At 27.8% G+C, this 27,576-nt stretch overlaps 2 protein-coding genes across 3 annotated transcripts; one reads left to right on the plus strand and one right to left on the minus strand.

The window, feature by feature from the left end:
- Positions 1-1,479: 1,479 nt before the first annotated feature.
- On the plus strand, positions 1,480-2,378 carry LOC123290690 (glutathione S-transferase-like). The gene is made up of 2 exons (XM_044870954.1): positions 1,480-1,928; positions 2,036-2,378. The coding sequence occupies exons 1-2, from the start codon at positions 1,622-1,624 to the stop codon at positions 2,341-2,343; spliced, it is 615 nt and encodes a 204-aa protein (XP_044726889.1). The 5' UTR covers positions 1,480-1,621; the 3' UTR covers positions 2,344-2,378.
- Positions 2,379-3,430: 1,052 nt separating this feature from the next.
- On the minus strand, positions 3,431-26,956 carry LOC123300334 (actin-binding Rho-activating protein). Of its 2 annotated transcripts, none has more exons than XM_044882897.1 (4): positions 26,649-26,956; positions 11,800-11,942; positions 4,353-4,509; positions 3,431-4,279 (listed from the first exon to the last, which is right to left on the minus strand). In XM_044882897.1, exons 1-4 carry the CDS (start codon positions 26,673-26,675, stop codon positions 4,082-4,084), a joined length of 525 nt encoding a protein of 174 aa, XP_044738832.1. In that variant the 5' UTR covers positions 26,676-26,956; the 3' UTR covers positions 3,431-4,081. The 2 variants fall into 2 exon arrangements, with proteins under 2 accessions (XP_044738832.1, XP_044738841.1); XM_044882906.1 differs by lacking the exon at positions 26,649-26,956 and adding an exon at positions 16,932-16,991.
- Between the last annotated feature and the right edge of the window lie 620 nt (positions 26,957-27,576).

Below are 27,576 nucleotides of genomic sequence, written 5' to 3' on the forward strand. Positions count from 1 at the left end.
CTTAATTCGACATTTCCATCTTAATTAAATTTTTCGTCAACTGCCTGTAAGAGCAAAATTCGTGAGTTTATTCTACAATATTTTTCGATTTCGCAATCATCAACGTTATCAGTCCTTCATCCTGTATTCAGATAATGTCTACACATAGATAAAATATAGTAGTGGGAAATGTCTACTTATTTGGAAGTATTTGAACTAGATTAGATAACAGAACAGCTGTATCTCGTAAGCACAGCGTAAGTATTTGATCATCTTTTAAGTATTTTGATTATTTCTATTTCGCGCTATATTTATTTTGCGTCCTTTTCCCTTTGAGGGGGAATTTTCACTAAAAAAAACATATTAGAGATATAAAAATTAAATTTCATAAACAACATAATAAATAAATTTGTCCTTCAATTTAACGAAAAGAAGGGTTTTATTAAAAATTGTTCAAATCTCCGTAGGTAAAATGTAGTATTATTTATTAACGCAGAAAGCTAAACATTTGTTATATTCAAAACTAGACCCTATTCGCCCGCTTTGCTTGATACAATTATGAAATAGTTAATAATGCCCCAAAATTTGTTAATTATATGTATAATCGGACTCGTACTTAAAAAGTCGAAATTAGTATTACATATATAACAGGGTATAATGAAATGTTAACACTGTTAGCAGAGGCGGATTTACGAATTTACCGCCCATAGGCAGGCATCAAAGTGCCGCCTTTTTTTATAAACAAAAATCTGTTTTATTTATTTGGAAATTGAAAAATATTTAATATAATAAATGAAATAACTTTTTAATCATAAGTAAGGTTTACAAAACAAAAAAACAATTAATTTTTCAATTATTTCTATGTACGTTTTTACGCCGGACTTTTTCAACAGCAAATGTATCGATGATTTTGTTCAAATCAACTTGTAGCAAAGTTTCAACTTCAATACACATTATAGCCAAAGAATTTAGTCTGTTTTCTTTCATCGTGGAACGCAAATAAGTTTTGATACGTTTCAAGCATGAAAATGAACGTTCGGTAGTACAATTTGCTACTGCAGTGCAAGTAAACATTCTAACAGCGATATCGATTATCGGTTACACCTGGTGCAAGTTCTGTTCGCGCAACCATTTGCCACGGAAGACGGAAGGTTAGATTATAGTATTTCTGAGAAAAGTTCTAAAACTTCCAGGATAGTGACATTCGCGAACATAGTGACTAGATATAGTTTAAGTGAAGTGGCGACTTTTTCAAATGATTGTTTCACGCAAAATTAACTAAAATTGAAAAAAATTCACATTTTTACATTTTTATTAAACAAAAAAATTTTTAATAATTGAAACGAATTTTTTTCCGCCGTAGGCACAGACCTACTTTGCCTACGCATAAATCCGCCACTGATTGTTACCCAAAATATCTAAGTAAAAAAAAAAAAATACTACAGAACCATTAATAAAAATATCATCTAACTCACTCTTGTCTGATTATTATCCAAATATTTAGAATGTGAACCACACTCACACAGGACCACACCACACACTCTTCCTTCCATACATCTCATCATAAACCTTTAAGTTAACAACACTAACAATCAGTTTTATTAGTGTGCGTATTAATTGCGTTGTGCGAATTTGTTAAAAAATGCCGGCATACAAATTAACATATTTCGATTTTCGTGGATTGGGTGAGCCAATTCGTTTGTTGTTATCGTATGGTGGACAAGAGTTTGAAGATGTTCGAATGGAATATGGTGGCGAAGAATGGCAAAAATTTAAACCGAATACACCATTTGGCCAATTACCTTTACTAGAATTTGATGGAAAACAAATCTTTCAGCATGTTGCAGTTGCACGATATTTAGCTAAACAATATAAATTAGCTGGGGATAATGATTGGGAAGCATTACAAGCCGATATTGTTGTGGATACTATAAATGATCTTAAAACAAGTATGTACGACATTCAATTATCTTTAGTCGTTTTCCAAATTAAGCCATTTATTTTTTCGACAAATAGTTTAAACCAATTCTTATTTTTTGAAAATCATATTTTTCAGAGTTGTATGATGCTTTATGGGGACCTGATCCAGAAATAGTTAAGAAAAATTATGAAGAAGCTGTGAAAACAACAGTTCCATTTTATCTTGAAAAATTAAATGCGTTAGCTACAAGTGGTTATTTGGCAAATGGAAAATTATCATGGGCCGATTTATATTTTTTTGCATTTATAGAATTACTAGAATCATTCTTAAAAGAAACTTCACTTAATGATAAATATGCAAATTTGGCAAAAGTACGTGATAATGTGTTAGCATTACCGAAGGTCAAGGCATGGGTTGATAAACGTCCTAAAACTGAATATTAATTTGTTTTCGTGATATTCATTTTGTATTTTTTTGTAATTTTTTTGTTGTAATTAATAAAATAATTTGAAGTAAATTTTATAGTACTAGCAAACTTTTGTTAAAATAGCTGGGTCAGCACTTAGAAATATTGACCGTGGTAGGAAAATATTAGTAGCAGAACACCGTCACCAAGGTAATATTTTAGCTAGACACCCTGTCTTAACCTACATAATAATTTTCAATCCTTTTAACTCAATTTGGAGAACCAGTAGAGCCAACTTATACCGCTGGGCAGTGTTGCCGGGTAAAGTGTCGTAGGGTCATTGAAATTACTCCAAGTCAAATCTAAACGATCAGTCTAGCCTAAAATAAAAAATGTATTTACATTTGGCGGTAAAATTTTAAAGTTTACTTGACAGTGATAGCCTTCGTAGGTTTGTGGATGCAAACCATGAAGGATAAAAAGAAGGAGAACGATCGCTGCGTGTTAAAGCATTAGCGCGCCTGTCCCTGAAAATTTGTAGAATTTATAGTTCATTTTTCAGCCACCAGCCGCGCTGTCATCATTAAGTAGTATCTGCGAAGTTAGCTGTTTATGAGTACAAGTGAAGTAGATGAAGTTAGTTGCATAATGTACAAATTGATATATCATTTCAAATTAGCGCACAACAGCCCGCTTTTATTGATACAACTTAGCGATCGCAGCGCTTCACTTATTTTATCCATATTTCGGGGACAATATTTTCTATAGCGATCGATCTCCTTCTTTATAACCTTCATGATGCAAACAGTTTGTCATAGATTATGAATAAAAAATAATAAATAATTTTTATAAATATATTTTTATTGAAACATAATTACATTTAATTTGTGTATATTTTTTAAACAATGTTATCACACTTTTTTAATTTGAGTGCCGTTTTCTATAAATCTTTTCATAACCTAAATTAATGCCCATTATTTACAATTTTTATCGGTAAAGTTACTTTACAGTATTTCGAGTGACCATTATAACTTTAAAAATTAAAACGGCTTACAAATATTTAAAAAGTAAACAAAAATAAAAATACAAAATGTTCATTAAAATTACAAGTAAAAAGAAAACCTATTATGAAAAATTTTATTGAGTCATATTAAAAAAAAAAAACTATATTCATAGAATTAAGTACAATTGCATATTAAAACTAGAATTAAAAATGATTGAAATTGCAGCTTACCCACAATTATGAATTTTTTAGATGAGTATAAAAAAAATGGAGTTAATACTTTTGATGCAGAAATTCTCTATATTTTGACTAGACACGAAAAAAAAAAATACAAAAAAGTTAATATTCTAAATAAATTATTTGATAATCAGTCAAAATTCTAAAGTTTGTCTTCTATGCAAAATAAAATTTACTAAGTAGTTAATTATCCAGGTTTATAATTTTTTTTAAGTCGGGTGAATTTTTCCTTTATTGAAACTATTAATTTGTGTCATTAGTATTTTACATAATACTGTAAATAATCAGGTTAAGGGACTAAAGTTTAAAGAAATTCTTATTGTTTTAATCGAATTTATCATATTCGATTCTGCCTAACTAACAATGAAAGAAGCTCCGAAGAAATTTTTGTATGTAGATAAAAATTGTATAAAATACTGATATATACAGAGCTCTCAATACATTTGCTTACTTCTTCCCGCACTTCTTCTGGACTGTTAGTGTCTTTAAATAATTTTGTATAAAAAAATAAATTTTTCTTAAATATAGTGATTAGTTATGATTCTCCTAAAGCTCTGGCCTCTTCTATTTTCTTATTAAACATTTCTCTGATCTCCTTGATTGGTTTTAAAAGGACAATTGGAACATTGTCATCACGCCTTTGGAATAAAACTTCACCTTCAAAATCAACAAGCTTATGTTTACGGGCACGAAGTAACATTCCAACTAATTTATCTGATATGACGGTGTAAATCTAAAAACAAAGAGAAAATCATTAAAATTTTCATATTTTATGACACGTTCAAATGTATGAAAATAAAACTTACGTTGAATAATTCGCCAAAATAAATAATTTTTTGGGTGCCGTCTTCATTAAATTGAGCACCATATTCATCAATAATTTGGCATAATTCCAACATTTCTTTGCAAACGTGAATTGTTGCTTTTACTCCCCGTTTTTCAGATAGTGATCCTTTGGCTGGACTGTAAAATAATAAAAACAAATTGATTAGTTTTTAAATGAGTTGTGATAAACAGAAAATCTTTTTGATGTCGATACTGATTGACATATGTAATCAATATGATTAATGTTTATAAATTCATTTTTGGCAAAGATTTTTGCAATATATCATACATATTTGCAACGTGAAACTGTAATGAATAATTCAAAAGTTTACATAGTTAACGATTTATCAGGATGCAAGAGTTGAATAAAAGAAACGGTAGGAAAAATAGCTACTAATACTTTGGCTACACACGCGCTCGGGCCTGGCGATTCGAGAAACAAATAATCTGGTAACACTGACTGTAGCTAGTGCTAATAAGTAGATAGTACCTAGAAAAACACTCATTACAGAAATCGTAAGCGATTTTGTTGAAGTGAAAAAGTCTATAAGCGCGTTAGACGATTTTTGGTAGGATAAAATTTTATGGATTCGCGTCATCAATGCTGCGTCATCGATGTCTATATCTATACTCGTAACATTTCAACAGAGGTACAGTAGCCTAGTAGCACAGTAGTAAACTCCGACACCGGAGTCCAGCGTTCGAACCCGACTCAAGATTCTTGGTACGAAAACAAAAAATTAAATTGGTCTCACGTCTCATATAATATTCACTAAGATTCTCTAAGATAGTGATTAAGAATATGATAATTTTATAATCGAATCATGTCAAATTCTCAACTAAAATTTAAATTAAAATTTGCATGCCAAATAGATATTGTAAATATTAATTCAAAAACCACTTGAAATATATGCGGTAAGCTTTAAATCAAGTCAAATTCTGTTCTAATCTTTCTTTGCGACATTGAAAATGCAAAGTAAAGAATAAAAGTAAATCATTATTTATAGGCAGATGACATTTACTTATATGCTATCAAGTTGCCTAAACCCATTCACAATTAAGTGAATCTCCATAATATAACACTAAGATGGATCCTATTTTATGTTTTGTTGAAGAAAGGCAAGCGAAAATTGCTCAAAGTCTTAGAAATAATATTAACCTTCATTATTAACCTGAAAACCACTAGAGCACAGTTGAAAAGGGTGGTGTGATTCTTAACAAGACACTGTCGATTGAACTATCCCTTATAGTATGAGGGTCACTGATAATCTCACTTCCAGGAAGAGATTAAAACTTCATACATGTTATTTGCCCCTGTAGAAATCAACAGGGCGCTTGGTTTAGAATGTTTAGGCCCGAAACCTTGGATCCATCAAACCTAAGAGAAATTCCGACGGAGAAGCTGTGGACTCTAGCGTGGCATCATCGACAGAAATCTATATATAATGCGTCTCGCCTTCGGGTGATAGATTGTTCTCAATGAGGGCACAGAGGACTCCATGGTCTAAGACTCTAGGTACGAGGGACCCATTTGAGGTACCCTTCTTACTTAAATTTCAAAGGCGAGAAGTAAAAATTAAAGCTTGAATACAAAACACTTTAAGTATATATTTTTCAAAATATGAATGGATCTTGGCGATTTAAAAATATGTTCGATTTTAAGAATAAAAAATAGGTGTTGGATATAGAGTCAAAGGAAAAACAATCGTATACAGGTATTACGTTATAGATGACGACTGTGACGAGTTTGTTTTTCGTCTAAGTGGAATTAATTTATCAATGATAATTTTTCATGAATAAAAAAACATTTTGTTTACTATGTAAAAATTTCAGAAGATAAATACATGAATTATAATTATAAAATCAATAAATTTCTGGCAAACATGCTAGTGACGCAAGTCATATTTTATAAATAGTCAATGACCATTTTTGATCATAATGTATTGTTTGTTTATTATTGCTTCTTCTTACATATCTATTATTTACGTTTGATATTTATTAAAATGGTTGAAATTATCTAACACAAAATATGAATCACTTCAAATATATTTTTTTGAAACAAAACTAGGTATGTGCGATATATATTTTTATTCTAATAACGCGCGGTAAGTAAATTTTAAAAATAGTTTTTTAAAGAGAATGTATGGTGCTTTACCATAATGCTAATCAGTGGCGTAACTATAATGTCTGAAACCCCTCGGAATTTATTTTATCGTAAAATCAAGAAAGCAAATTTTCTTTTTTCGGTATTATTTACTTCATTTGAAAAAATTTTTGTGCTCGGTTTTAATTCGAAATTTTTGTACCGCGTCATTGAATTTCGACGCATACTGATTCTGTTGGGGGTGCTTTTTATCCCATTTCCGAAAGAGATTATTCCTCGCAATTGTTGGTTCTTGAATCTGGCGATATTTTACCAACTAAAATTAGATTATTTAAAATTACTTGCGCATTTTGTCCCCTATGGTATTTTTCCACTTTGTAAGTCAAGCTTTTGTAGTTACGCCACTGATTTTCGTATATCTGGCAGATAATTGTATGATGTTTTTCTTTATTGAATGCTCTCTGACATTGAATCTCTCGATTTTTTTTAAATGCGTTCTCTGTTAAATTAACAGACATGTTTTGATGGTTTGGTCGGAATGTATTGGCACTAAATACAACTACCGAGTGTACACACCTCATACTTATATTCGAATTTTTGGAATTATTACCGAGTGATAAAAAATAATTGATGATTTTATAGCCTCGAAAAATAGTTTTCTGGTAGGCGAGATGATATAACATTTGAGACCGATTTTTTATCTCGATTGGCTAAACAGATCGAGATGCGCTTTTTTGCTTTGAATTCAGATTTTTGACAGTGCAAAAATTTATTACTAATTTTTGTTTAAATAATTAATGAAAAAGGCCAAATTTTGTTAGTTGAGAGTTTTTGGGGATCGGTGATCACGAATATGATGTTCAAAAGTTTCTTCGATGCACTTGATGACCAGGGCGACCTGATTGTTCACCTCATCCCCAGGATTATCTCTAAATTGTTATAAAATGAATCCAAAATAATTACTAGAGGGTTTTCGAAGCGACTGATTTCGTATATGCTTTCTAAAATACTCCTCGGTGTACCTGGGGACCAGAATATCCTGGTTGCAGAGCGCATCTTCAGGATTTTTTTTATAAAACTGCAGGAAATATTAATCATTAATAAAGTTGTATAGGAAATCAATAATATGTACAAAAATTTAAACACTTTTTAGAGGATTTTTTTCTGTAAAACTAATATTTACAGAATTATTTACGAGCTAGCAGTTACTCGGCCGGTTATTGCTTTTATTTCCCTTGCCCTCACTTATGTCCCCTTCTGTTTTCAATTTTATGAGTTTTAATTTTTTTTTTGCGAAACCCTTATTTAAAAAAAATAAAATAGCTCATGTTACTCGGTAATAATGTAGCCTTTTTTGGTAAAAGTATTTTTTTAATCGGTCCAGTAGTTTTTGAGTTTATTTCTTACAAACAAAAAAACAATCAACAAATTTAATTTTTCCGTTTTATAATATTAGTGTAGATATTTAAACTTTTGAATTGAATGAAAATTAAAAAAGAATAATTTTGCAAGTGCTATGTGTTAAATCGGGAACTTCTTATATACAAAGAGCGTTTTAGACTCATTTTTTACGATACAATCAATCTGTACTAATCTCTCTGCATAATAGTTTTATATATTAACTAAACGAATCACTCAGTCCGTATAAACATTTATTAAATTAAATTAAAATAATAAATCATTTTAATATTTAATATTTCGTATTTATTCAAATATTTTATTATGTAAAAAAAAGAATCAACAGAAATATTTTGGCAACAATTTTTGAGTTATTATAAAAATAATACATATTTTCCAATAGATTCTTTTATTTATCAAAAGACTAATTGAAAAAAATGTTGTTGAATAAATCAAAAGAGTATATGGGAGAGACGGAAATGACGAAGAAAATCCTTGGGAAATTTAAATATCAATAAATATGTTGTTTGTATATAAAATTTTATTGATATTGGCGCCCCATTAATTTTTCGTTTTTCTTTGAACTTTGTATTTATACAAATTTGTTCGTATTATTAAAACTATTAGACCTTTAAAAAATATCGATTTTTGTTTACAAAATTGTATTTGTTTTTGTCGAATTTAATTCATTTCTTTTTAGTGACTTATACAATCTTTAAGTAGGAACCCTTCTGAGACCTAAGTTAAGACCCAAAAAAAAATGAACTGACCGTGAGGATAAGAAATTTCACTCTTTTAGCCAGTTGTTAAATGAAGACTAAAACATTACAAATGTGTATAGTTAGTTGCATAAATATTTAAGTTAACTATTGTTATTATTGGAACGATTTAACATCTGATAGTACAGTAAAAGATGTTACAAAAATCGGCTAACAAAGAAAAATGAAAGAAACCGCTCGAATTTTACTAAAACCTCATGGAATGTGTTTCTTAGGTGTCAAATATCATTAGTAAAGCAGTTCTATTTATTAATAAACAATAAATTTTTGATTTAATGAAACGATGAATGTTCAAGTTGACTTACAAAATTAATAAATAGGCAACTTGTATGACGTGAATGTTAAGTGTTTGTCAAATAATCGAAAACTATTATACATGTATAACGTACACGTAATTCAAGTTGCCTATTTATTAATTTTGTAAGTCAACTTTAACATTGTTCGTTTAATTGAATTAACAATTTATTGTTTATTAACGAATAGAAACATGACGAGAAATATGGCGAAGTCCTTTGACAAACCGTGATATGCCGCATAAAGTCCACAGTTACACTAAAATCTCAACAAAGTGAAATTAAACTCGATAAAAAATGAAAGGTCTGTGTTAAAAATTTTTCAAAATTATTCAAAAACATTTTATTCTACAGTTTCAAAGTTGTTTCATAATATTTTTAATTATTTATTGTTTTATAAAACCATGTGTGCGAAGCCCCAGGAATTTTCTAACTAATTCATTAAAATGTTCATTCATTTAAAACCAATGTTTACAAACTTAATAAAAATAAATAGCATGCACGAAAGGAAATGATTAATAATTACGTAAACAAATTACGTTTATTGAATGAAACGTAGGAAGAGATGAAAGATATCTGAATTGTTATTAATTGAAAAATATTTTCGATCTGACAAAACAATAATAATACACGTAATTGGATGATTCATTTTACACGCGGGAAAATTCCTTAAGAATTAGTAACTTAAATAGTTATTATACGATTTTTAATCGAACATGTCTTTACGTTTGCAAAGATGTGTTTTACATGAAATTCGTTTAATTTAAAAACGTTTTTACATTAAAAAAAATAATAATAAATAAACATGACAATCATTTAACGCTTAAATAAAAATGTCTAAACTTAGAAAATTATCTATCATCTGTTTTGTTAATAAAATTTCTAAAAATGTTATTGACGAAAGTGTTAAAAGATATTCGTAAAATTTTAATAATACTTTAAAACAAAGAAAACTATAAAATTTTAAAAAATCATAAAAACTATACTTAGTATGGAGCATATTGGCATAGTCATTAGGATAACATATGGTCCATTTTTTGGTCTTTTCAGAAGCAACGATTTTTAACTTTTACTGTTGGCAAACGTCAAAAAATGTTTAATCTTAGAAAAAATCAAATCGTTTACAGATTAAAATATCTGTAAAAGAGATTATTTAGTTCACTGAACTCTTTAGATTTCCCAGAAAATATGTGAAAACCAAATTTGCGACATTGACAGAATAAAAGAGTTAATCAAAGCAATTTTTCTTGTTTATATGGTTTTCGCAGATATTAAAATCGAAAAAGCTTGAGTTTCGACGAGATTTTCTAAAATGAGTTTTGTTTCGTCAAAATCGAATAAAAGTTTGGTTCGAAAAAAAATTAAATATACTTATTTGCGGTAAATTTTTAATTTAAACAGATATTTTTGAAAAATTTCACTTTCAGCATAATTTTTTTTTTGAATCCGCACATTTGCGACAAGTTAGGACGTTTTTAAATTTCTGTTTATTTAAACCAGGTTTTAAATTCTTCCCGGGGCACACTCTTATAGAAATATCAAATGAATCCCGGTCAGCTTAACAAAGGTTTTATGGGGTGCCGTTATCCTAAATTTATTATTTTTTTCTGCGTGGGCTCTAACATTAGTAATTAGGACTTTGTGTGAGAACTATATGATCCGAAGTAAAGAATAGTTTATCTAATTCATTCCAAAAAATGTGATAAATCAATCTATCGCATTTTTAGAAGAAATAAAAGAAAAATTGAATTCATAAAATTTTCCAAATGATTGCACTGATATGGCCTGTATTAATAAAAAGTTATTATGCTTTTTTGAAGAGAGGACAAAGGTTAAAAAACTCGAATAATTTTCTTAACGCTTGCACTCTAATATCCTATTCTAACACAAGGGCTTTGTTATATGAAAAATGTTTGAACAGATTTTGAAAATATTTGATTTAAAAAATTTCAGTGATATTTTTAACATTGATTAAATATGAATTATTTTTAAATAAATTATTGGAATATCTTTGTTAAAGAATTAGTCAAATATTTTTGAAAGAATAAAAATAGAAAAATTCTCAGACATGAAAAATGATACGTCAAACAAAAAACTTAATCTTTAAAAAACATTAAAAACAATTTTTATATATACTCGTTGTGTAAGATTTTTCAATACTTATGTGTCATTTTCTGAGTGGGTGAGAATAATTTAATAGGGGGAACTTTGAAAACAATTTAAAATATTATTTTTTATTGTATTTTATAAAAATAAAACACCTTCAATAAATTTGATTCTCGCATATTATCAGTTCGACGTGGCGCCAACGTTTCCGTCGGTGGAATTTTTGGTGTCGTAAAAATTTCTTGGCATGTAAAAATTCCTTACAAGAACATCAGTAAAGACCTTTTAAGTATCTTAAAATCAGTTGAATGCCACTTTTTAATAATTTACAAACAGGTTGTTGCTAAATCACCGAACAAAACCACAGCTACGAATTCTTTAGAAAATTCTAAGATTTTGTATTGATCAAATAACACTAGCTCAACGCGGGACGAATCCCACAGTGTGGGGTACCCTTGGCTAAAAACACTGATAAATATCAACAGTTAGTTACTTTATTTTTATTTATAGGCAATTTTATTACAGATATGATATACCAACTACATAACAAACCAAATCAAATGTTAATATTATTTTTCTAGCCTGTTTTTTCCTAAGCGGTACATTTTTAGACCTTTAGTCGATTTTATATTAGTACCTACGATAAGCTTGTAAATCATGAAATTTGTTAAACCAATAAGGAAGATATTGCGTGGGTAGGAAAAAACTAGACTAGAGAAATAATATAAAAGTTAAATGGAAAACTTACCGTCCATATTCTTCTTTTGAAAATTTCGGCCGATCCAATGCTTTGGCTGATTTATCTTGTGAAAATGGATTTAATGCTTGATTTTCTATATTTCTTTTTGCTTGCATATTGAATAATGCTACTTTATCACTGAGCGGTGAAGCCTATAAAAAAACAAATTAAGTTCACAATCAATTTCAAATATAAACAAAAGTAATATAAGAAATTATATTAATTCTTTAATCTGATTATAATTTATTTCAAAATCAATTTAATCGATAATGTATATGTATATATAAATGAAAATGTTTGAAATAATTAAAAGGATGATTGGAAAATTTATAATAAGTTAATAATAACATATAAAAAAAATTGTTTAAAAAACAAAAATAATGGTCGCACAGGCCGAAACATGTCAAAAATAATGGCTTATATAATTAAAATATGTATTGTAAAAGATGACAAAGCTTTAAACTAAATCACTATAGCATTAATATCGCTAGCCTAGGAAGGAAGCAACTAGAATATTCTAGAAAGCCACTAGTGCTGGGTTCGATTCTCGACCAGAATTTTTCGCATTGGTATCTATAAATCAAAATGTTTGAATAATTTTATTATTTTCTCCGCACGTGGAATTTCGTACTCGGAAAAATATTTCTTGTTCGTATTCGAATTGAATTAATTGAACCTATTCGATTCTGTTCAGGATTTAACATAATAACGAAGTATCTACGTTAGGTTAGGTTAGAGTGGCTGTCCTGGGGTGGGACACACCCAGACCATAAGGTCCGTTGTGATACCGAAAAAGGGTTGACCTATCCCCGATCACTACTCTATGAAAAATTTGAAGCTGTTTTAGAATAGCAAGAGAGCTTTGACGTCGACGGACTTTAGGTCGGAGAGGTCGTCAACGAGAGGGTGACTCAAGTAACTCAATCTCCTTATGAAAAGAGCTGGACAGTGACAGAGAAGATGAGACATTGTTTCCTCCTTCTCACCACTGTGACAGTTCCTGCAGTAGTCGTGATACACTGCCAAACCCATGTATCTAATAAAATCAGAAATATTGGTTGGCGAAGAATTCTTTACGACCCGGATCAAAACACTTGGATTAAGTGCTATTTAATTTCAATCGTTAGTCTATTATCTATTATGTCTATCTAAATTACAAATTACAGAAGTCTTTTTGACAGAGAAAACTGAAAAATCTTCTCATAAAACTAAAACAGTTTAAAAATAATGTCTCTGGTTTGAGATAGGTTCTAGAAAAGTTGAAAAACTCTATGTACCCGCACAAAAAATACCCAAAACGTGTTGTCGGAACAAAAAAATTAATCAAAAAAGTTTTCTAATTTCATCACATGTTTAAAGTATGAATCACACTAAAAAATGAATGATTTTAGGTGAAAAAACTTTTTAAGGTCTCGCACGCATTCTATTTTAAAAATAAAGATAAACAATTTTTTTTAGTCATTGTAAAAAGGAAATGCCATACTATGATCATTGACAAAAAAGTGCATTGAAATATGTTTAGTATCAGGTCAAGGGTAGCTTTATTTTCATGATTTTTTTTTAAAACGAAAAACATATGTCTTACTAACTGTGAATTCATTTTATAATTAGCAATTATATATATATTTATTTAAATTTTTGTTTATTTTAAAGGTAATGTTTTCTAAATTAAACTAATATTTCCGTTACAATTTTATGGCTATTTTATTTTCTAAAAATTCCTACAGCATTTGATGTTTTTCTCAACTGTTTTTCTTTTCTGGCAGAAAATTTTTGATGTACGACTTCGCTAAATATTGTGTTTTTTTTTTGTTTTTTACACAAATTGACATTGAGTTTTACATGCTTTGAATGGGGAAATCCCGAACTACTTTAAACCAACCATTCTCAATGGTGTGCAAATAGGGAATATTCATTTTTTTTTTTTTTAATTCATTTTTTACACCGTTATAACAAAATAAAAAATATAAATACTGCTTAAAAATGCTGTATTTAAGTGTAAAAAAAATATTTAAATACATTATAATTTTGAGAGATTTAAACGCAGTTTTTTGGCGCTCTCTGTTGATGACGTATAAGTACGTGATCTGTCAATTGGTGACAGTTCAATGTATAATTTACACTTAAAAAAAATGAATTTACAACACAGAATTTACACTCGTTATTATTGAGTTTTCTAATAAAAAGCCGTAGAATAGTATAATTTAATGAAATATCATATAAAATGTAAGTAATTAATATCATACAGTATGTCAACAAATTTGACAAGCCCGTACTATGATGTTACGTTCGTATAAAAATTTAAATTTCCGTTTTAGAAATTTTTAAATGCCCTCACTGAATTTGTACTTTTATGAATTAATTTTAAGTAATTAAAAAGACATTAATTACCAAAATAATGGTTTAGTTGAATTGCGTCCAGTCAATAAAGTTACGGAAGAAAAAAATTTGAACCAAATTTAAATTTCATGAATATTCCCTATTGATGTTTTTCTCAAGTGTATTTTTATGGCAGAAAATTTTTGATGTACGACATCGCTCTTCGGTGAATATTGTGTTTTTTTTTACACAAATTGACATTGAGTTTACATGCTTTGAATGAGGAAATCCTTTACTATTTTAAAGTTCCTTTACTAGGAACTACTTTAAACACAACCATTCTCAATGGTGTGCAAATTTCGCACACGCTAGCGAGATAATTTTTATTTTACAAAAGTTTTTTGTGTATTTATTGTGAAAATGAATATGTTACTTAATTTTTAACGCTTCAACTTTCTTTTGAGTGATAATTCTTGTCTAATTGTAATTGAAAATGTAATTTGATTAAAGTGGTTCGGCTGTCACGTGACTAGTCAACTAGTCAACTAGGCAATTTGTATAGCGTAAATGCAAGAAATAATCGTAAACTAGGCAATTAGTAGGACGTAAATGTAAAAAAAAATACTCTAAAAATATCGAAAAAGCGTCAGAATCTATGATGAATACTTTTTGAAGCTCATTCACCGATTAATTTTGACCACCAAAATCTACTGTAAAAAATTAATAAAAAATAACAATTTTAAAATGAAATAAATCAAAATTTTGCTCCGCAAGATGGCCCCAACTGTGTTTATTGCGATCAAGGGACTTTCTATTATCTACAGCAAAAAAAATTAACATTCACCAGACTTGCTCAAACAGCCGAACCAATTTAAATTTTATTTAAAAAAAATTTTATTTTAAGAACGCAATTTTATGTAGGTGAGCTGAAAAAAAAAAATGTTACGCTATCATAAAGTTGCATCTGCGAATATTTTTATATCATGTCGATTTGCTTTAATTGAAATATTTGGCTGTCTCACAAAAAAAAAAAAAAAAAATTATTATAAAGTACAAGCGAATATTTTTGTGGACGGGAAGAATCAACAAAAATCTGGGTGGTATGATGTACGATGTTTGTTTTTTTTTTGTTTGTTGAGTGTTGACATAAAATAAAATTTTTTTAAAAAATATAATAAAATTTAGGATTTGTTTTTAGACCGTACTATTTCGAATCATTAAAATTACAATTAAAAAAATTATTTTTAAAATAGGTCATTCAACTAACAGAGAAAATATTCTTTTTGTGAAATTAATCAAGTGTGTATTGTGGAATTAGACTACGCACATGAATGGATTATTAAACACAAATGAGAGAATATATGAAACGATTAGAAACCAGTGGCAAAAATTATTGTTTTTAGAAAAGAAAATAGTATCTTAGAAAGTTAGAAATGATATTCCTTTTTATACGGCTAATTTTACGCTTTTGAAATATAATATTTAAATGGTTTTTTGCCTACTTTTAACATATTTGTGTAAAAAAATTGCCTATATTTAAAAACTTTGTGGATGTAAAAAATTGTCTGTATGTACAAAATTTTAAGGTCTTGCTGAGGGAAACTATGGTGAGCCGTTTTAATCTATGCATCCGAATATCTTGCTAGCTATTAAAAAATGACCTGAACAAAAACTGTAAAGTTTGGTGGGGGGATCTCATTTTCTGACATCAGACATGACCTAGTTCTTCGGGTTTCTAAAAAATCCAATTTAGATTCTAAACGGTAAGAGATAGAATAGCATTGTAAATCAGAAAGTTGATTCTCATAAAAAAATTAACATCTTTCATTTAAATCATTTTTTCGAAAATCGTCAGCTTTCGGAGGAAATGCGACTTAAAAATATATCATTATTGCATTTAATCGAAAGAAAACTACAGAGCTTAGATTCCTAATTTTACCGGTCTATAAAGAAATTATATATATTGATGTTAGACGACGATATTGAAAATTTTTCCCTGAAATTTTTCACAAAATCCGGGTTTAAATGATTCTATTTTTCTTGAGAAAGCGCTAGGTTTTGAAAAAATTAATTATATAATAAAGAAAATTAAAAAGAATTAAACTGATTTCTTTTGTCAAATTCTCTCTTTATGGAAATCTAAAGTTAAGTTACTTTAATAGAGTTGGCAGTTTTAGAAGTGCTGCCATGGCTCCAACTAAATCGTACTATCTTTTAGAATCAAAATTAAAATTTCCTCGTGAAAAGCATAGGAAAGTGTAATATTTTCTCCATGACTTATCTTAACACCCATTTGAAATTGGGTTGGTTTGAAACGATTTTTAAAGTGTATTTTCGATCTGCTAGATATCAAAGATTTAAGGAAAGAAGCTTATTTATTCACACGAAAAATCCACGTTTCCATTGATACTATTTTATTTTTCGACGTAACTTTATTCGAATCACTGATCTGTAGTAAACACTGGATAGTAAATGCCTATACTTTTAGAATTGGCCGTGTGTGTCTGCATTAGAAACCAGTCAACTTAACTTGACATGGCTTATATTCTCGACGCTTTCTATGACGTTGTCCACTATCCAGCGTTTTATATATAGGTCAGTGATTCGCATGCACATTTTAGGATTTATTTTTGCCATTAGTTTTTTAACTACAATACAAAAGACCACGGTAGTCATAAGTCTCAACATTTTAGACTGATTCGATAGTTGATAAATTGATATTTCTCGGCAAATATTTTCTCCGTATCGATTGTCAGTAGTATAGGGTTAACTTGACTACCATGACCCTCTTGTATTCACTAAAATTAAAGGGACATAATTACCATTTTTTATGTGCGCCTTAAAATATTGTTTACAATTTATTCAAAAATTTGGGATTGGTTACCACCTTATTTACAATTTTACAAACCCATAATGATCCTTAAAAAAACATATAATTGATTAGTTTTTCAGTTATTTTGTGTAAAATGTCGTCTGAATTTAATGGTTGCGATGTTTTTTTTCGGGAATTCTTATGGACCAATCATTGTTGAATAATTTTTATAATGTATGTTTATGCAAACTAGTACAAATTGGTTTTTTTTCGACTTTGTTTATTACTATAAAGAAAGATATGAATAATTTTGGCGATTATCCCAAAAAGTTATTATTGATGCGTTCGTTTAAAACATGATAACGCGATTACTTAAAAGAATTTATTTTTTATATATATCATTTCTCATATTCTTAACCATTTATATAATTTTGTTTTTTTATAAAATACATATTTTACTACAAAAATAATTAATTCCCTAATTTTTTTGACATAATTATAAATTTAAAAACCATTTTAATTTTGTTTGTTTGAATACTTTTGTACAAAAATAATTTGATAATATTTCAAAACGTCACAATAATTTTTTCTATTTATAGAAAAATTTTGAAAATTCTATGGTAATGGAGAGTTATTTATATTAAGTAAGGGCATGTTCACATTCTTGGCGGTGAAGTTCTTTACGGAGGCGGACATAATGAATTTTTTTATATTGATAAATTTAAGAATTATTTTTCTTCTACTTTTATGTTTTATAAGTTTAAGCTAATACAGATACAAAACTCAGTACCTATATACAGAGTAGTTAAACAATTTGTTTTGTCAGCTTACACAATTATACGTCTAGTCTGTAAGTGAGAATCTTTCAAACGAAAAAAGACAAGTTGTTATTTGGTGATCGCCGTCGTATCTGGCCGTAGCTTTATATCTAAAACTATTTATTCGATATATTATAGAAAATCTATTATTATAATATTAAAAAAATAATGATAGACTTCCTTCATTTTTTGTTTATACTCCTAGAAGAAAGTTAAATGAAATTGATGAAAAAAAACTACATTTAATTGAATCTCATTACATTTATCTTGAACAAATATAACCTGAAGCATTTAATCATTAAAAAAAAAAACTACCGTGGACACCGCACAACCTCTATATACAAACAAAATTCTGTATAATTATCTATCAGGTTTACAACAAGATTTCAAATCGAATTTCCTTCATATTACATACCGTATTGTAAAAAAGTTTTGGTTTATTGCACTGTACTTACATATAAACTAAACACATATTTTGTAGTCAAATAATGTGTTATTTTTAGCTTTACAATACCACTCAACTACAAAAATATATAATATATTGTGTGCAAGTGCTGCTAATAAATTTAATAATATAGATATCTCTTTTCAATCATAAATACTCTTACTATAATCGTCTCTGTTCATCAAATGATGGATCTTCGATGAAAACTCATAATTAAATTAAAATTTTGTTTTTATATCATCGGCAACCTTATTTTTTTATGGTATTATTATAAACTACAAGATTGTCTAAATATTTTAGATAGTTTTTTTATCGCATTCTCTAGATTTTTTGATATAGAAATTTCCAATTGAAAAGCTTATATAATTCATGATTTTTTCAGCCAATTTGGAACGAGGTTCAGTTTGTTTTCAGTTTGTATACAGAGGTAATAAAAAAACTTATTAAATGGAAGAGTCAACGCGTTCGTTCATCATCAATTTAACTTCTGGTTTAATATTTTTAAAGTAAATTTTAATAATAATAATATCTAGGTATCTAATAAATAATAAAATATACAAATTTATTATTACATAAAAAAATCATGAATGCATGACCGGAATGAATTACTTATCAATTTTATTTATTATTTATAAAAAAAATAAATCTATATAATTTAATTTATTATATTTTAATAAATTTTGATATTTAATTTAATTAATTTTTGTATAAATTTTCACTTTTTTGTATACGTTTTATGCTTTTTGTAAATCAAGTATTACTTTCTATTAGATATGTCATTTGATGAGTTTTGCATATATCAAAATAAATAGTCTGAGAGACGGTATAAGGTCGAACTTCACCTATCCGAGCCACATTTTTTATAAAATTTTATTGATTTTTAAACACTCCTATCATAGTTTTTCTATGGTTATTAATTTTAATTAATTTTTTCCATGAACTTTTTTTTGGAGGCAAGCCTATACCATTATTTTCGTTATTAAATTATCTTCCTTCTGAAGCCAATTTAGACTGAGTTGTTCTCATATGGTATGAACAGATCTACACCGATCTGTTAACCAATTGAAATTGGTATCAGAAGAATGATAATTTGATTACAAAAACAATGGTTTAGGCTTGGCCGCAAAAAACCGATTATGGAAAAAAGACTAATTGTTCAATAGCGTACGCAAGGGAAGGGGTTTGGGTCCCGTGCTTCCGCAATACAAATGTAATAACTTTTGACACTCATAAATGAAATGAAAAAAAATAAATTGTCAATTTCATCTTTTCATTCCCGGAAATTGTTTATTAATTTTTTTTATTCGAAAATAGGCTTGTTGATAAAAATTTTTTTATCACTTCAGGTGAAGAATTCTCAATGCATGGGCAGAAAAGTGAAGTTGGTTTATGAAAATCTTTAGAAGTACGCAAAATATGAACGTTTAAAATTCTTTATTAAACAAAGAGGAAGATATATAGGTTAGTGACGTCATTGCCCGATATCACCATAGAGAATACATATAAAATACATATAAAACTTTATTTTTTTTAAGGGAGATGGGTAACAATCTTTGAATTCTTATAACTTCATTTTTTAATCAAATTTTGTCATGGTATCAAGTCTATCTTTATATTTTTATGCGAAATATGGCAAATTCGACATCAGGCAGCTACCGCATTATGTATTCGTAATATGGCATTATATTTACAAAACCAATAAAAACTTAATACTTAACTATTTAATTACCAAAACTTTAGTTATTAATTTTTGTATTTAACGTAAATGATCTAATTATAAAATTGAAATAAATTTATATAAAAAAAACGAAAATATTTATTATTATCATTAAGAATAATCTCAATGTTATATTTTTTTAATTGCACTCGTTTTAATTAGAAAATCAATCAAAAATTCTTTAAAAAAAACAAAAACAATTGAACAACCACATATATCATCATCATCATTTAACGTGAGAAATTTATGAGAAACTTCATTATCAGAATATAATGAGAAATAAAAACAAAAGATAAAAGTTATAAAATGATAATTAAACTTTTACCTTTTATTAAATGTCTACACACTGGTACTTATACACAGCCATAAACACAAAATAGTTTACAATATATCATTATAAGTTATAATACCTATATCTAATTACCTAGATTTAAATGTTTTTCGTTTCTTTATACATTCATTAACACTTTTTTTTTTACGTATTTCCGGTGGGTACAATTAATTAATTATAAATATAATTAAATATTTATATAAACAAACGGTAGCAAAAAAAAAAAAAACAATTTTAATGCATATAATTAAAGTTTTATGAAATAAATTCTTTTATTTTCATCTTGAATTGCATTTAAAACATTTTCCATGCGGCAAATATCTAAAATTTACTTGTCACGTTCAAAAGGTAATTGGCTATTTAGCATTTCGAGGGAAATCGTGCAGAAACCTAACACATTTTTAAGTGTGAGACCTGCGCAGATTGTATGTTACGTACTCGAGAAAATCGTTTTAACGTAAAAAAAAGCGTGGGGTGCTAAATTTAAATTATTGTTAATATTTTATAGACAGATAGTGGCAAGTAAAGTCATTATAAAATATCTTAAAAACCACTCCACTCTTTTTTACAATAAAATGATTTTTTTTTTTAATTTAAGGATATTATTTTCTACATTTTAGTTCAGATAGTTACAAAAGCGTGTTTTTTAAGTTTTTTTAAACTATTATTTATTTTGTGATTTTTAGTTTTTTATATTATTTATAAAAAATTCAGTATAAATATTGTGGGAGCGCCAATAAATGTATATATTTTCAGATATGGAAATCGTTAATCTTGAAAATTCTGATCAGGAAAATGAAATAAGCTTATTAATAAGCTCTTGATAAGTATGCCACATTTCGAGTTAATCCAACGTTTTGAAGGCGGTCAAAATCATGTTCAAAGTTTCCGTTACATACTAACATACTAACATACGTATAAAGCTAACAAAAGTGTGTTAAAAAAAGTGGCTCCGTGGTTCTTATGTGTCCTTAGGGTCTCCAAAAGGTTAAAGACGTCTCAGCCTGGTTATGACTATCATATTTGGCTGCTTGACTTCATTGATGATTTTTCCAATAATAACATTAAAAAAGTGAAATTCAAATTTATTTAAAAAGCATGTGATTAACGATTCTGTATAAGTGACATGATGAAATCACGAGCACAGGCTAGTCTATACGTATAGGTAAATTCTTAAATAAAATTCTATGACAAAATATGAATAATAAATAGATATACATAAATTGTTCAGCATTATACAAAATAATCCGTCTGTAAAAAATTCAGTAGCTAAGCTAATTAATGCTCATTAATATTTAAAAATAAATTTTAAGAATAATATAATGAAATAAATAAATTTAGATTTGACTTTGACATTGACACTTTGACAAAATTTATAATACATACAAGTATTAGAAGATTTGTGCTAGTATTAGATATAATATTTAGTGGCTGGCACACTGATGCAATGATTTGACAAAAAATAAAAATCATAATATGAATATTTTTAATATAATTTATGGATTATTTAATAAATCAATGTTTAATAAATATACCAAGAGCCAAATCGAACTTGCATTGTGCCCTGGCTTTCTAACAATCTAACAATAAAAAAAGTGATATACAGGTTGAGTCGTTTTAATCTATAATGTCTAATAGCTGGTTTTGTAGTTAACTAATCAAAAAATAGCTTTAATAAAAGTTGCAGAGTTTGATGGAGGACATCATGTTCTGATATCAGATTGTATCTAGTTCTTCGGGTTGTTTTAATAGCCAATATAGATTCTAAACTAACATTTTTTATCTTAACTATTCTTTCGAAAATCATCAGCTTACGGAAGAAATGCAATCTAAAACTATATTATTATTTCATTTAATCGAAAGAAAACTCGCTCTCTACAGAAAATGCTTTAGCCAAAAGTTGTCAGGAGCAATAGAGGACATTCGCCTGTATCCATGACTTTGGCGAACAATTATAGATAAACTGAAAGCGTAATTTCTTTCGATTAAATGCAATAATGACATATTTTTATTCGCATTTTCTCCGAGTTAAGTTTTTCGAAAAAATGTTTTGAACAAAAATTGCTAGTTTTTTTTTTAAGAGGATCAACTTTCTAACTTAAAGTGTTATTCTATCTCTTACGGTTTAGAATCTAAATTGGCTAGTAAAGCAACTCGAAGAACTAGGCTCAATCTGATGTCAGAACATGATGTCCTCTATCAAACTCTGCACCTTTTCTTAAGTTAGTCTTTGATTTGTTAACTACAAAACGAGCTATTAGCCACTATTTTAGTTTTGGAATTATTTGTAATCCCATAAGTGTAGACCTAAGTCCAAAATAAATTGAAATTTCTAAATTTTGTTTAACTTTTCCCACGCGCATTAGAATGTGGTTGTTTAATCTCCATAATCAAATTTTTAAATTTTTAAAGAAAGTAAAATGTGTACGTTTTCAAAAATTGATAAAAAATTAATAATAATTTGTTATAATTTATAACCTACTAAAATATTTTTTCAGAATCATAAAAATATGATTTCTTTTTTCATACTATTTTAAATGATGAAATTCACAGAAAACAGAATTGATTAATTGACAAGAAGTTGAAGCAGTTGATACACAGATGTTGATTGATCGATTAAGTAGGAGGTCTAAATAATATGTATGGTAGGTACTACCGCTATTAAAATGCTCATAAATTATATATTTATTGAAATCAAAAAATTTATAATATAATTTAAATAAATAATAATCATATTTAAGTTTATCTTCTGCCATTTATAAGTACATTTGCCATATGCTACTCTGCTCATAAAAATAATATCTAAATATTATACAGTGTATCAAATTATATTGGTTTACTTTTTTAAAACAATTAGTTCTATCAGTACAAGGTCTTTCTTTGCAAGTGATTACAAACAGTAGGATACTTCGTATGTGTTCTTGTTCTTTCGGAGGACTTCAAAAAGTTTTAATCTAGTTAGAATTTTTAAAGAATCGATTTTTGCATTTTGCATTTTCGGAATGTACAAATATTTAAGCATATTATCTGAAAATTTCAAGTTAATCCGAGAAATTTGCACGAAGATAAACGCATAAAAAAAAAATTTTACAGAGTGTAAACGACTTTTGAAAATTTAAACGCGTTTTTCTCGAAATAGCGCTTTCAAAGTTGGTGAGCAAGATGCCTCCGAAATGGCTCCACCGATCGGTTTCGAATTTTTACACAATCTTGTTAGATATTTTTCCCAGGTATTAATGGAAGGAATAAGATTTCGGAAAATTATTTCGATATTTTAGATCGATTGGAATTTTTGTTGAACACCAAGAAACTCTACGCTCCTTTCAACCAATTTCCTAATGATTGGCACAAGTACAACTGAATTCTTGTATTTACCGTAGAATGGAATTGAATTTAAAATATGAATTCATTGAAACAAAATCACCGAAGTTAAATAAACAAAATCATTAATTCAATGAAGGAGATTGACTTTAGTTTAAAGTCATACATTTTTATGATGGAAAATAAAATTGTACTTAGTTGGAATATATAATCGGGTAAATAAAGAAAATAGACGAATTAAAAGAACATATCTTTACGTTTGCTTTAAATATAGGATTTGGTTACTACGAACACATATCTGTCATGTCTAACCAATGTGGGGTTGAGTCAACTACATGAAGATTGTTGTTACAAATTTACAGATAGTTTGAAATAAACTAATTGATCATTTTTATAATATATAGCATATTTTTGTACATATATAACAACCATCGGTAGCGCAATTGGTACAGCGGTGGACTTAAGACAAAAATATGGCCCCATTCGCCATATTTGCTCTCACGATGAAGTTGAGACAACCTCATATCGGTTGATATTAAGAATTTTTTTTTCATTGTACTAAAACTAATTAATTAACGACTAAACTTATTATACTCTTGTATATATATTAGATAATATTTTAGTTTACATATGAGCTTCAAAAATTAAAAATTTACGCACTATATAATTATTTCGTGTATTATTATTAATAATACAAATATAAAAGAAAATAAATAGTAATAAAAATATTGAAGAGAGTAAAATAAAAAAAAGATTTTTATTTTTTAAATAATAGTGAGAGTTATTAAAAATTATAAAATTAACATATTATAATTATTGTTTGTATATAAATAAATATACACACAGTTCAACAATGATTATTATTATAACGAAAATAAATATATTAATAAATAATTATTATTTTATTGTCTTTTTGTCTTAATTACGAGATATGATTTCACACCTGAGTATGTTCTTAAATGGTGTGTGTTTTTAATTTTTAATAAAAAGATAATTATCTAATAATATTAAATAAATTTACTTTGTCACGCGTGTATAAGAGAAAATAAAAATTTTATTAACGCAAAACAGCAAACCTGATACGATCTCAACAAACCTGATTTCTTGAATATGTAACGATGCTTTAAATGCAAGTAAAAATTAATATAATTAAATTATTCTATGGATGCATTTTCGGAGTCCTCCGAAAAGAAGCTTTACATTTTTCAGAATTTCCCGAAATGAAAAATATTTTAGGTTCACTTTAACGAATGGTAGCTTCTTCGTTCAAACAAAGTGTCCTCTTGGTAGTAACCAATTAATTACTTGTACCAAAATTTAAATACCATTCGAAACATGTTCAAGAATGGATCTTATAAAATTGACAAATGTACCTATTATCTCAAAGTTATATTTTTTAGCGAACAATTTATTTTAAACAGTTTTGGATAAACTAAACTAAAAAGAAATCGTTTAAGACGATTTTTTTGGTTTCTAAGAGCAAAGAAGGTTAGATCAAAAATAAATAATTCACATTTGCATTTTATAGTACATTCAACTTTCTTCGGTAGGAATATCTTAAATAATAGAGTGTATAACCTTCTTAGATATGTTTACCATTCAAAAATTTTTCCCAAATACATGTAAATGCATATTTCTATTTACGAAAAGTTTTTTTAAAATGATTTGCAATAAGTCAAAAAATAATATTGCAGCAATTTTTAATTAGATATGGCAGAATTTGTCTAGTGGCGGGTAAAAAATGTTAACATTTTTTTCTTTACTTTTCTAGACCACCCAATCCTGGACAAAGACCTTTTTTCGCAAAATTCGTTACAAATGCCGAATTTTTCAAAACTGATCGTTTTCTACTTGGAATTTTCGAATCATTACATTTAAAATTGAACCGTTCACAGCAAAAATAAAAAACAACGATTTTCAACGAAATTTCGCGATTTTCTCGGAAAATAATCAACGAAATCGTAACCAGCCTATGGCAATTTATCGATTATTTTATTCTCCACAACTTTTTTATTTAACCTTTTTTGATAGTTTGCTTGATTTTTTGATATATGCAAAAAAACCGCTTTTTCGATCTATCCGAATTTAAAGTAATGTTCTGCATCAGTTGGAAAGATGCAAAAAAATATGCTATCTTTCTAAGAATTTTTACTTCTGCCTGACCAATTTTTTTAGCATTTTCGATAGTACGGCTTAGTTTTTTTTTGTCGTATATTCCCTGGTGTATGTGTAACATGTACTTTAAGTTAAGCTATTTTTTATGTTTATTTAATTTAATTTGAATATTTGATTTTTATTTTGTCAAATTTTCTAAAGCTTCCAACCATCATAACTTAAAAACAACATACGAAAAGAAATATTTTTACATATTTTAAATAATTTCATTCTAAATTTCTTATAATTAGCTATTCTTTTTGTACAGTGCATAATTTGTAGGTCTATAACGAATTAATTATTCAAAAATGCGAAATTTTGTAGGTTTAGAAATATCAAAATTATCAACAATTCATTAAAAAAATCATTAAAAGCACACAGTGGCAAACTCAATTCGATATATACTTCCAAAATGCCTCAAAAAAAAATTTATACAAATTATTATTAAAATTTGCATGCAAAGATTCAAATTTGGTTGAATCTACTTCATTCCGGTTTCCGATAGTTTTATTTCATGTTTTCTATTTAAAATCTATTTCGAAAAAATAGGTAAACAAATCTAGAAAGTTAATTTTCACGCAATGTTATCCTAATAATTTATTCTCTTATATCAAAATGATCTCCCAATGGAGTTCGAAAATACGCCATAAAATATAAATTATGGTAGAGGCGTTGTGGAATTATTTTAACCAATTATTTTAATTAAATAGATAATATTATAAAAGCGTGGGATGTTTTGTTTTGAAAATTTATTAAGAGGATAACCCACGCTTTAACGATTAGTCAATTGTATATTTGAGGCGTTACTAAGAAAAGCGTGCTGTTTCCCAATTTTGGACCATTACATTTCGTTAACGATTTTTCAAAACAACGAACTCAATAATCAAACTTTAAAAATAAAAAAGCACTTTAAAAACCAGAAAAAAAAACTTTGGACTTACCATAAAACGAACACAGGATGCTTCCATTTTTTTTTAAAACAAAATTTTTTAATAAATATTCCAAAAAGTAGAAAAGCTTTTAACTTAAAAGATTTGTCAAAAAAATTAAACGAATTCAATCAGCTGTATGCGGTGTTTGAATTTGTTGTCGTCAGTAATAAAGTGTAAGTTTAAACTTTTAAATCAACTTAACTCCGTTAACAACTTAAGTATGATGAGTGAGTTAAATCTGTTGTGTATGAATTCAGTCAGAGTCGGCAGCTACCACTCACTTTATTAAAATGAATTTAAAGCGTGTAAGTTAATTAATGAACGAACTAAATAAATGAAAGGAATTATATATGTGGGAAAATATTTTAGTGTGTAAAGATCTGGGATTAAATCCGTGCGCGCACGTGTTATATGACGTGGAAAATTAGTGATCTTCCAATCACAATAATATTTATACATAGTATTTAAGTATGTAGAATTATAGTATAAATAGTTGTAATTCGTTAATTCTTTAGAATGTCTAGATTTATCCCGAAACAGTCAAGAGTCTGATTCTGATCCCACTCACAAAAATTTATCTTGCCTACTGCGATATAATTTTAATTCACGCTTCACACTTCGGAAGAATAACGATTACTTTTTTTGTTCGTAAATTGGAACTAATCGTGTTTTATACCAACGATTAAGGATATATCCGTATACGTTCCCAAAAAAATGAGTGTATGAAAATATTTGAGACTTTACCTTCAAATTTTGAGGGTCGATTCTGTTACCTTCGAGAATACTTTGAAAAACAGGTTAAGACCAAAATTATTAAGAACCCTATATTCAAAAAATGTTTAATCAGCCCCTAAAGATTTCGGAAAATAAAAATATGCAAGTCATCGAATATTTAACAAAAATTTATGAAAAATCTATACCAGAGGGTCCTCGAGGT

Source organism: Chrysoperla carnea, chromosome 1 (genome assembly GCF_905475395.1).
Source record: "Chrysoperla carnea chromosome 1, inChrCarn1.1, whole genome shotgun sequence".
NCBI lineage: Eukaryota > Metazoa > Arthropoda > Insecta > Neuroptera > Chrysopidae > Chrysoperla > Chrysoperla carnea.